Source organism: Phodopus roborovskii, unplaced genomic scaffold (genome assembly GCF_943737965.1).
Source record: "Phodopus roborovskii unplaced genomic scaffold, PHOROB, whole genome shotgun sequence".
NCBI lineage: Eukaryota > Metazoa > Chordata > Mammalia > Rodentia > Cricetidae > Phodopus > Phodopus roborovskii.
In genome coordinates this window covers 4,417,999-4,430,193 of record NW_026125052.1, presented here as the reverse complement: position 1 = coordinate 4,430,193, position 12,195 = coordinate 4,417,999, and the positions used below count along the sequence as shown (strand labels likewise).

Here is a 12,195-nt window from a genome sequence, read left to right as displayed (position 1 = left end):
GTTTCAGGAAAATTACTATTTGTCTTGAGCTTACGTTACTCAACGACAAAAAACACATGTGTCATTAGAGAACCACAGAAGTAGAAAAATATAAGCAGTGTGAATCATTCCAGCTCACTATCCAAGGTCATCGGTTGTCTCTTCCTCCATGTGTGTCCGCATGCATTACACTTACCTATAGCAAACACCTCTCTTTCTTCAGTCATGAAGCCTGGATATCCCCCCACTCCAATTCCTTCCATCAATGTATGTTTACCTAAAGTTCTTTCACTATTTATGGGTATAGGTGGATGGGCCTGTGGTCCCAGATATGGAACAATATGTTTTTTCACTCACCAGTTGATATAAGCAGATTTGTGAAAACTAGATTTTGCAATGCCATATGCTGAATGCTGGAGGTATGAAAAAGAGTTAGTGATAAACCATTGCACAAAGACATTGTGGCCCAGGGGAGCAGATATCTTACCTAAAGATGCCTATGAAGCAATGCCAGATGTGGCCAGGGAGCTAACCCTTCAGGAACTTGGCAATGTCTGTTTTTATCCATCCTCCCAGGAAGCTCTGGAAGCCATACCTTGAAGTCACTTTGACCAATCGATCCTGATCCTTCAAAGCAAGCAAACAAGCAAAAAACTTGACTGAATTCACAATATTTTACTTTGTGTTATCTCTCTCTAGGCACATGGGGAGGGCCCCATGGAACCCCAGAACATCACATGGGTGACAGAATTTATTCTGTTAGGGTTCTCACAGACTCAAGAACTCCAAAAACTCCTCTTTGTGGTGTTTCTGTTTGTCTACATTACCACTGTGGTGGGAAACATCCTTATTATGGTCACTGTGACCTTTGATCCCCGGCTGGACATGCCTATGTACTTCCTGCTCCGCAATCTGGCCGTCATAGACCTCAGCTATTCCACAGTCACCTGCCCTAAGATGCTGGTGGACTTCTTTCATGAGACCAAGACCATCTCCTACCAAGGCTGCATGGCCCAGATCTTCTTCTTCCATCTCTTGGGAGGCGGGACCGTCTTCTTCCTCTCTGTAATGGCCTTGGACCGCTACATAGCCATCTCCCGGCCCCTCCACTACGTCTCCATCATGAACACCAGGCTGTGCGTGGGGCTGGTAGTGGCTGCTTGGGTAGGAGGCTTTGCCCATTCCATTGTTCAACTTTCTCTGATGCTCCCACTGACCTTCTGTGGCCCTAATGTCCTGGATAACTTCTACTGTGATGTCCCCCAAGTGCTGAGACTGGCCTGCACAGACACCTCCCTCCTGGAGTTCCTCATGATCTCCAATAGTGGGATGCTGGTCCTCATCTGGTTCCTCCTCCTTCTCATCTCTTACACTGTCATCCTGGTGATGCTGAGGTCACACTCAGGGCAGGCAAGGAGGAAGGCGGCTTCCACCTGCACCACCCACATCATCGTGGTGTCTATGATCTTCATTCCCTGCATCTACATCTATTCTAGGCCATTCACTCCCTTTCCCTTGGACAAGGCTGTGTCCATCAGCTACACAGTCTTGACCCCAATGCTCAACCCTATGATCTATACACTGAGAAACCAGGAGATGCAGACAGCCATGAAGAGACTAGCAAAGCACTTAGTGCTTAGCAAAACGGATGAACTTTAAATAGGTTGGCTTTCAATGCCAGAGTTCTCTGGACTTGTGCTAAGCGGGGAGGAAAGCAGAGAACAATCCTTATACAGAATGGCCAGGACTGGGGAGAAAGCCCAGCTGGTGAAGTGTTTGTCTTGAGAACACAAAGACCCGAATTTGATCCACAGAACTCCCATGCAAAGTCCCAGGCATAGCAGGGCCTGCTTGTAAGCCCAGATCTGGAGAGGTGGGGACAGGGCACCTTGGGGATCAAAGGCCAGTGAGTGACACTGTGTAAAAAACAAAACAAAACAAAACAAAACAAAACAAAACAAAACAAAACAAAAAGCACCTGGAAGATAATATCTGAGGAGCAATTCCTGAGCCCACCCTCTGATCTCCACAGGAACACACACTGGCGCACCCACCAGCAAATCAGACTACAGTAATATATCTTGATGAGCTACTCCTGTGTCAGGCACTATTAGATACTTCCATTTCTTCTATGGAAGTATTACAGATAAGGAAGCTGAGGGTCTGGTGACCTGGTCAAAGTGAAGGCGACTGAACAATGGAACTCAGTCCATGGGCCTCAGGTAGAGAGGCACAGATGTGAGCTCCCAACTGGGGTGACAGTTCCGAGAGGGCCTGGGGACACGGAACATTCCTCAAAAAAATCTCCGGGTGCTTTCAGCTGCATCTGGCAGGGACAGGTGTTTCTGTTTTTTTTTTTTTCCCTAAGCTTATGGTACCTGGTTTTATTGTAACTTTATTTCTGTATATTTATTCACTGTGGGGTATACAGCATTTTGCAAAACTGGCAGCATAAGGTGATGCTAAGTTTAGATCATGATGCAGGAGCTTTCTCCCGCTTCCCTCCAGCACCATCCCAGCCGAGACGTGGAAGTCTCGGCTCCTCCTCATCTCTCTCTGCACCGCGATGACAGCCCCAGGTCTGTCCTGTCTGCTTCTTCCTCACACATTTACCCATGTCCACAGCCAAAATCTAGACTAGAGAGGAGAGCGGTGTGGACTTGCGTGACCTGTGACATCTCACACAGGTTCTCCCTTCACACGAAATACTTTTAAGTGTCTCATGACATCATTCCCGTTCTCCAGACTGCCTCTTCTCCAGGTGCAGGGTATGTGGCCCTCCACTTGCTTTCTGTCACAAGCTCCTGGGTAAATCTTCTATCTCCACTCTTATGTGACAACCCCTCCCCTCCCAAATGTGCTGTTTGCTGAGTGACACTTCTGCACTTGGGGGGTGTGGGGCCATGAATTGTCCAGAAAACATTGGCCATCTCCTCTGAACTCAGAATCAATGAGATTGTTTGGCTAGCAGCTGGCTAAGCTAATGACAGAATCTCAAATAAGGAGGAAACCACTGACTCAGATAGAAGACCCAAGGAAAAGTACTTTCAATTCAGCAGATCAAAAAATGCAATGGCTTAGTGTTGTCTTCTTGGTGATGCCTTACATTTCCTCTTATATTGAATGTGGCTGCCAGGGCTCCAGATGTCACATCTTTACATTGAGCCATTTAGTAAGACAATATAAATGGGAAAAGCATGAAAATGATTCTCTTTCTATTTCATGTATGTGTGTGTGCGTGCGCGTGTGTGTATATGTGCGTGCGTGCGTGCGTGCGTGCGTGTGCGTGTGTGTGTGTGTGTGTGTGTGTGTGTGTGTGTGTGTGTGTTGGGGAGAAAATTCCCTAGAACTACCTCAGTAGAATTCTCCTAGGACCCAGTTGGGCAGTGCTGTGGTCACCTCATCTGTACAGGCAAGGGCAGGGGAATGGCCAGCCTTTCTTCCAGGTCAAACAACAGTGTCTGCATGTGGCACCCAAGACAAGAGAAGAGACACATTGTCTTGAATAAGAAGTCCTGGCCATGAGAAGAAAACACTACTGTGGGCAACAGGGCTCCAGCTCAAAGGCCTGGTGAAGCCCACGCAGCATGACAAGCTGAGAGGACCAGGGAAACCTGAGGTCAGCTGCGGAGAGTTCATACAGGCTAGGGAGGGTCTCCCTGCTACTCCTCACCCCGCTACTGCAGAACTCTGAGATTAAAGTCCTAACAGGACATCGGAAAGATATTATTGTGGTAGCATCACCATCACCACCACCACCATCATCAGGATCTCATGTATTCTGGAATGACATGGAACTCTCTATATTCCTAAGGATAGCCTTATACTTCTATTTTCCTGCCTCCACCTCCAGAGTGCTTGGGCGATAGACACAGATCGCCACACTTGGTGTATAACGTATAAAGCATGAAGGATTGAACCTAGAGCTTCATGCCTTCTAGGCAAGCACTGCGCTATCGGAGCTACATCGCCAACCCTGAAGAATTTTGTTTAGAGATGCTAAGAAGCCCCAGAGGGCCAGTTTCCAGGATTCCATCATTCCAAATTATCATTCAGGAAGTTTCTGAGAAAATGCTCGACCTGATGGGCTGGGGAGACCTCCATGTACCAAGCCCCGCTCTCACACAGAACTTCCAGCAAGCATCTAAGTGCTTTGATTTCAAATACTAATGTTTAACCACAGATCACAAGACAGACAATAAAGACAGATACTAAAATAAGACAAAAATAAGAAACTGGGGGGGGGGGGAAGAACTGTGGTGTGGTGGAGATCCCTTTTATTCCAATACTCGAGAGCCAATCAGATCTCAGCGAGTTCAAGATCAGCCTGGTCTACTTAGTGAGTCCTAGGACAGCCAGGGCTACTTAGAGAGACTTGTGTCAAAATAAAACCAAACAACAACAACAAACAATAAAAAACAAAACAAAAAAGAAACTTAAGAAAACAGTGACAGTCAAAGGAAAATAAAATAATACAATTTAAAAAAATGTTCCTAATTGAACTTTCTATTTTGAAGTGATTGCATTTGCCTGTGTAAGGAACAATAAAGAGCTTGCCCAATTTCTTCCCATGGGAGCTGCTGCAGATCGGACGTTTGCTGACCCAACAAAGTCATGTGTTGAAACGGAGTCAAATCTGATGTTCTGTGTGCTGTATGGTCTTTGCTAGCTGACTAGGTCACCTTCCTCTATGAATGTGACCAGTGTCATAGTGTCATATCCCAGAGAGCCACCCCTCCCCCACACCACGTGGAACACAGTGAAAAGTCAGCTGCCTGTGAGCCACCGAGCCTACCTTCTAAGCCCTTTAGTGGGGCAGCACCTTGACCTGAGAGTCCAGCCCCCCGCACTCCCAAGAGCTATGAGAAATACATTTCTATTCCATATATGTTCCATCCTACGGGCAGTGCCGTAGCAGATCAGCTGCACTAAGAGGCGTCTTGAGAACTCATGTAACAGTAGTAGGTCAGCACGCTGATGTGCTCAGGGCATGCCAATACTACTGTACCGTATTTACCATAATTAAGATTCACAAATTCATGAGTGGGGATTAGGATGCTACTCTAGAAAGATTCCATCAAAGAATGAGAAAAAAACCCATAGAAATTAGAAATATGGTTTGTAAAATACTATATTTTCCTTAGATGATCAGCGTAGCATCTTCCATTCCTCAAGCTTTTCTCATAAATTCACTGACATTCTTCACATTGAAAGGTGTGGTCCTGCCTGAGGAATGCCTGTCCTACACTCTCCTCCTTCCTCCAGGTAAGGACCCCCAACTCTTGGCACCCCCTCTTACACAGAGCCATCCCTGAATGATGGGAGATGTCATTCTGTATATGCTTCTCATACTGGTTAATGAATGAAGCACTGTTGGCCAATAGGAAAGGAAGATAGGAGGGACTAGGAGACAAGGAGGAAATAGGAAGTAGGAGGAGTCAAGATGGAGAGTGGGGAGAAAGCAGTATGCCGGCCGGCTCCCCGGTAAGAGAAATACATAGATCAGCAGAAATGGGTTAATAATTAAGATAGAGCTAGCTGATAAGAAACTAGCAACTGGCCAATAGAATTGTATCTAATACAGGGTCTCTGTGTGTTAATTGGGGCTGGTGCGGCAGCGGGACAAGACTAGGCAGCAGGAGGAAAAACCCTATTCCTTACACCTGAAGACTACAAGTCCTGTGCACCTCCCCAGGTAGCAACACCCACACCTGCCAAGACCCTGCCTAAATCCTGTCACCAAAGGAGTAACTGCAGAGCCTGGCAGGCTGTCCACAGAGTCCGAGGATCAGCAGTGAGACTCTTGTAATTCCACTGAGGGTCTGACCTGGCCTCAGAAGCTTCACCTCACTGAGCCAGGACCTTCTGACACCCCATTTGTATAACAACAGAGTTGTCCAAAAATGAATCCCAAGCATCATCCCGTTTTCCCATAATCTGACAACAAACAGATCCTCCACTCAACAAAGGTAGGACCAGATAGCCATACCAAGAAGCACCTTCAGATGGCTTGCTTTCATTGCAAAGCACAAGCAACATGAACGACCAAGATAAAAGACTTATTTGAAAAAAAAAATAAGTGATCCTATAGTAATGTGTCCTGAGAAAAGCAACTTAGGTATAAACAGTAACACATAGTCCTTAAAACAACAATAATAGATATGTCAAAACAATCAGCAATAATACATAATCCTTAAAACAACAATAACACATACTTCCAAGGAACTCAAAGAGGATATGAATGAGTGCCAGAATGGAGACTTCAAAAGACATAAGCACGTGAAAGAAATAATGAAAACAATTTGAGATACGAAAATGTAATTTAATAAAGAGATAGAATTTCCAAAGCAATGGCAAACTGAAATATAGCTTGAAATGAAAAATTCAGTAAGTCAAATATGGAGCTAAAGTGAGGCTCAGTGGAAAGGACTCAGCAACAGGTTGGATTGAGGGGAAGAGAGATTATCAGGCCCTGAGGACAAGGGAGAGGGACTGGATCTCTCAGACAGTAGAAATGTTCACTCTAAAAGAATCACTAAGGAGGCCGGGCGGTGGTGGTGCACGCCTTTAATCCCAGCAGTCCGGAAGCAGAGGTGGCTGGATCTCTGTGAGTTTGAGGCCAGCCTGGTCTACAAAGCTACACAGAGAAACCTTGTCTCAAAAAAACAAAAACCTAAACCCACAAAGGAGACATTCAGGAACTCTGGGACACCATAGGAAGGTGCAACCCTCCTTCCCCTGGAGTCTGGAGAAACCTCTGAGATCCCACACGGTTTTTACATTACACCAAGTATGTACACTGTCTGTTAACTCCATCTTATCAACTCTTCATGTGAGAACATAAGGATTTCCTGTATAATTGTCATATGTAAAGAGACTGATAAGTCACATGCAAAGAATCCCAGCACTTTAGTGTGAGTAGAACTGGCTATGGGTGGTAATCTATGGTGTCAATCTGGTTGGCAAAGTGAAGGACAAGATTTATTAGGTTTTAAGGTTCTGTCATAGTATACATACAATGTCCTACCTATGATTTTACTTAAATCTGTTTCAATGTAGTTTAGAAGTAAAAAAGATAAAGGGAGGGAGGGAGGCAGGCTTGTTACCTTAATGATGGTGAGAGATCTGTGCACTGTGCTGATGAGCAAGCCAGTGCCTGGTCCCTAGAACAGGTCGGCCAGTATCAGCTGAGAGCATCCTACAAACATAGGCTCTTGGTTTTACAGTTAATCCACTGGATCAGAAAGGCTGGGTTGGGCAAACCAATCTGTTTCCTAACAAGCCCTCTGAGTGATCCTTTCAAGGGTAAAACCACAAGGCCAAGGAAAATGACCAGAGTAGAAGGGAACAGAAACAGGTTCTTGGAAAACTCCCAGTATGTTAGAAAGTATTTTACTTTTAAATACGTGTGTATGAATTTTTGCCCGTATGTAGCCATGTGCAGCCCATGCATGCCTAGTGCCACAGAGGGCAGAAAAGAGAGGTGGGGGCTATAAGAAGTCGTCAGAGTCCCTGGAGGTAGGGATGGGGGTAACACCAGAACGTGGGGGCTGGGAGCTGAACCTGGTTCCTCTGCAAGAGTACTAAGAGCTTTTAGGCACTGAGCCATCTCCCCAGCTCCTGTTGAAGACCTGTCTTTTAAGATTGTGGATAGCATCTAACAGAGAGCTAATATCCAAAATATATAGAGTACTCAAGAAACTATATAATCCAAGTTAAAAATAGGGTGCATATCTAAACAGAATTCTCAACAGAGGAATCTCAAATGACCAAGTAACATTTAATGAAAGGTTCATCATCCAACTTCAGTTTTATTGTAATAACCAAGATAAGGAACCAGTCTAGCTTATATCAGAGGGAGAAAAGAATGAAAATATGTGATATGGAATAAGATTCAACCATAGAGAAAACATTAAATTATATTACTTTTATATGAGTTGGACGGAATTGGAGAGTCCTATGTAAAATAAAATGCATGAGATTCAGATAGTTAAAAAAAAAAAAAAAAGATTGTGGACACCAAACCCAGAAGCATGCACACATGCACGCACACACACACACACACACACACACACACACACACATGCACACACATTCTCACACACTCACACACACACGCACAACACACTCGCACATGCACACACACAAACTCATACACACACACAACAAAACAAAACTCTTAAAACTGTTGGCCTTCGTGGTGCTTTGGTTCCTCAAGGGAGACATCTGAAAAAGGAAAAAAAAAGCCAGAAACATATTTTGAGACATACAGAAACTTTTTAACAAGTCCCATTGCTGCACCAGCCCCAGGAGTAATGAGCCCAGCTCTGCCTCCTGAGCCCTGCCCAATAGGTTCACCCCTAGGACATTCCCTGTGCCTCTAGGGTTCCACACACATAGCCCACATGAGGGATGGCCAAGGACTGGAAAGCTGAAGCCATGGCAGAGGACCTCCAAGATGTAAGCCATGAAGTCCCATGCTGGGCTGAAGTCTGGTGAGAAAAAGAGTTTGCTTTCTCATACACAGGTCAGCTGTTAGAAGGGCCTTGCAAGCAGTCACCAGTAGGTAAGAATAAATTAGTAGCCCTGGCTTGCCTAGAGTGAGCCTGAAGTATGAGGGGGGCACTGGAGGTACAGCAGGCGTGGCGGGTGTGATGTCAAAAACAGGACTTCCGGGATACACATGGAACAACTAAGCTTAGAACTGACCCTGCTGTTGGGAGGGGAGGATGCTGAGAGCAAAAGATAGAAAGGATGGGCAAAACCACCACCCGAGTCTCCACATAGTCTACAGAGCAAGGCCACTTAAAACAACTGCATCAAGTGGGAAGATGTTGGGACAGCTTCTAAATCAGAGTGGCTGCCACGGATGCTGTTGCTGGATTTGCAATCTGGTTAAGGAGGTGACAGGAGAAGTGATTGGTGCCGTCCCAGGGATGCTTATGAAGTGTGGTTGGAGCCCAGGTGGATGAAGAGTTAGTTCTTGTGGGAGATGCAGGGAAAGGAGCATGGGAGAAGGTACATCTGGGTTTCCAGGTTGGATTTTTAGCAGAAGTTATTAAAGGAAAGAGGAGTCTCTTACAGAAGACACTGATTTAGTTGAGTGAATGGTATATGTAGGAACTGTGAATTCCATAGATAGCTATTGGTTCTTGGGTGACAGGGACACTGGTTACAAAGGTGTGGTATATGGAGGTGACCTTTATAGCCTCAAAGGGAATGCTGGAGGGGGGTTCACACACAAGAGCAGACTTTTATTCTTTGCATTTTCTATGTGCAGTGATTTATGCATCTTCTAAGAGTTTGTGTTTAAGCTGTGGGCACTGGATGGCCGTTCAGTATATGACAAGAAAGGAGCATGACCATATGGCCATTCAGAAAGGTCTCCCAGGCTGCTGTGTGAATGGAGACAGGGGAGGAGAACACACGAAGAACGAGAAGAGAGATAACGGAATCCAGCAGCCCACAGACAGACTCCAACAGGCCAGAGGGGGGAGAAGGGAGGAGACTGAGAAAGGACAGGAAGGTGGGAGGCTCCTTGCCCTCACCCTGTCAGTCCTGTCTCCCTTGGACTTTCCATGTGTGAGCCAAGTATTTCCCCAACCTGACGTCTTCTTTCCCCCCCTTAACCTGTTTTAGTTTTCATTTTCTTCCTTGGAATTTTCTTTTGCTTTACTGACAGCAATTCTTTTTCATTCAACTCGTCTTTTTTTCCTTAGACTTGTCCCATGTAATAAAATCAATCCCCCCCTGCAAGAGCTCCGAGCGCTCTCCTCCTCCTGTCTCCCGATCTCCCGCTGCCAGCTCCTTCTTGCCTGAACCCCTGTCCCTCAGAGCCTCACCTGGTAAGGGGAAGAAGCTGGATGCTTGATGTCTCCGGTTGTGTTAGTGGACCGGAGCATGAAACTGCACATCTTATATCTATCTACACTCCCTGCCACCATCCACAGAGCCTCGTTAAGTACTGCCTACACCCAGGCTGTGCACTGCTGGGAGCAAGTTAATTGTGAAATTCAAACCGGTGCCCCCAGACCCTTGTGATTGAATTTTAGGGGGAAAACAATCGATTGTGAAAAAAACTGTTACCATTTTGTTGTGTTACATGTTGAAAACTTGCACAAAAAGTGTAAAGCCTGGGCCCAGGGGGGAGGAGTGCAGGCTGGGATACCTAGAACTGGCAGGCACTGCTCACTAGTGCAAACACAAGAATTTCAAAGGTGGCGGCTGCTCCAGGCCCACAGAAAAGCCAGTAAAGAAAGCCACCCCCTCCCCACTGAAAGATGAGGCACATGCAGCTCACGCTGGTCTCTTGCATCCTGTGTAGACCAAGAACTTCTGATCCTCCTGCCTCCACCTCTTGAATGCTAGGATTGTAGGCTTGCACTACCACACCTAGCTAGGAAAACCTTTTTCTTCGTTCTCCATACATGGAAAAGCTGAGATCTTAACAAAGTAAGTCCGTTATTCTTGATCAGATCTTAAGGGAAACAACGACCTGAAGTGTGCTCCAGGGTGTCTCATTCTGAATGTCTTCCTGTCATCTTGTCGGTCATGGAAAGGCAGCTCCCATGTTCTTCTGGGTGGCTTTAAGAAATCTCATGAGGACTCAGGGGTTTGAGGCAGAGGCTCTTGAGTCTGAGGCCTGCCTGAGCTACATAGAGAGGCCCTGTCTCAGACAGACAGACAAAACAAAATCGTTGTCTCATGAATGTGTATTGCAGTAGCCACTGGTCAACTCTGCAGAGCCAAGTTGGCAAGTGATGTCATGATTTTCACATGAGGATGCCCATCCTAGGGGCCTGAACAATTCTGCTACTGAAAAGTCAGGAAGACATTCAGACATCCACGTCTGCCTCTAAATGGATGGAGAAGACACTATGGACCAGAACAACCTCACACGGGTGTCAGAATTCGTCTTGATGGGGTTCTCACAGAGTCATGTGCTTCAGCTCCTCTTGTTTCTGGTGTTCTTGTTTGTCTACAGCATGACTGTGGTGGGGAACCTCCTCATCATAGTCACTGTGACCTCGGAGGCCAGGCTCCACACACCTATGTACTTCCTGCTCCGCAATCTCGCTGTCTTAGACCTCTGCTTCTCCTCAGTCACCTGCCCAAAGATGCTGGCGGACTTCCTCTCTGAGAGGAAGACCATCTCCTACCAGGGCTGCATGGCCCAAATCTTCTTCTTCCACTTTCTGGGAGGTGGGATCGTCTTCTTCCTCTCTGTAATGGCCTTGGACCGCTACATAGCCATCTCCCGGCCCCTCCACTACGTCTCCATCATGAACACCAGGCTGTGCGTGGGGCTGGTAGTGGCTGCTTGGGTAGGAGGCTTTGCCCATTCCATTGTTCAACTTTCTCTGATGCTTCCACTGACCTTCTGTGGCCCCAATGTCCTGGATAACTTCTACTGTGATGTCCCCCAAGTGCTGAGACTGGCCTGCACAGACACCTCCCTCCTGGAGTTCCTCATGATCTCCAATAGTGGGATGCTGGTCCTCATCTGGTTCCTCCTCCTTCTCATCTCTTACATTGTCATCCTGGTAATGCTGAGGTCACACTCAGGGCAGGCAAGGAGGAAGGCGGCTTCCACCTGCACCACCCACATCATCGTGGTGTCTATGATCTTCATTCCCTGCATCTACATCTATTCTAGGCCATTCACTCCCTTTCCCTTGGACAAGGCTATGTCCATCAGCTACACAGTCTTGACCCCGATGCTCAACCCTATGATCTATACACTGAGAAACCAGGAGATGCAGATAGCCATGAAGAGACTAGCAAAGAACCTAACAATTTGCAACCGGGAGTGAATGTTAAACAGGATGGCTTTAAATGGCAAATCTCCCTGAACTTGCATTATTCTAGGTAAACACAAAGGAAAACCCCTTTTGTTGGGTTACACTAATAGTCCTTGATAGCCTCTTGTATCAGGAATTGTTACGGACTCTGACCTCCATATCTCATTTGTCCTCAGAAACTCGACAGTGAATATGTTACCAATTTATTAAACAGTTTTTACCAAGAACACTCAGAACACAGTGACTTGCTCTGAAGTCAAAGCAACTGTTAGTAGAATGTGGTTCCCCTGAGTGTAGCCTTAGGGCCACAGGTATGGATCCCCACCCTGGAGTGAGAGCTCCTGGGAGGGCTAAGGGTGCAGAACAGTTCTCTGAGAATCTCCAAGTGCCTTGACCTGCATCTGGCATAGCAGAC

The 12,195-nt window shown here is 46.3% G+C and overlaps 2 protein-coding genes across 2 annotated transcripts; both read left to right on the top strand.

The window, feature by feature from the left end:
• Positions 1-696: 696 nt before the first annotated feature.
• On the top strand, positions 697-1,638 carry LOC127221348 (olfactory receptor 4D1). Its single transcript, XM_051183249.1, has one exon. It carries the CDS (start codon positions 697-699, stop codon positions 1,636-1,638), a length of 942 nt encoding a protein of 313 aa, XP_051039206.1.
• Positions 1,639-10,856: 9,218 nt separating this feature from the next.
• On the top strand, positions 10,857-11,792 carry LOC127221339 (olfactory receptor 4D1-like). Its single transcript, XM_051183238.1, has one exon. It carries the CDS (start codon positions 10,857-10,859, stop codon positions 11,790-11,792), a length of 936 nt encoding a protein of 311 aa, XP_051039195.1.
• The last annotated feature ends 403 nt before the right edge of the window (positions 11,793-12,195 follow it).

Coding starts and splice junctions, on each gene's coding strand:
- LOC127221348 (XM_051183249.1), top strand. CDS start 697: ATGGAACCCCAGAACATCACATGGGTGACAGAATTTATTCTGTTAGGG.
- LOC127221339 (XM_051183238.1), top strand. CDS start 10,857: ATGGACCAGAACAACCTCACACGGGTGTCAGAATTCGTCTTGATGGGG.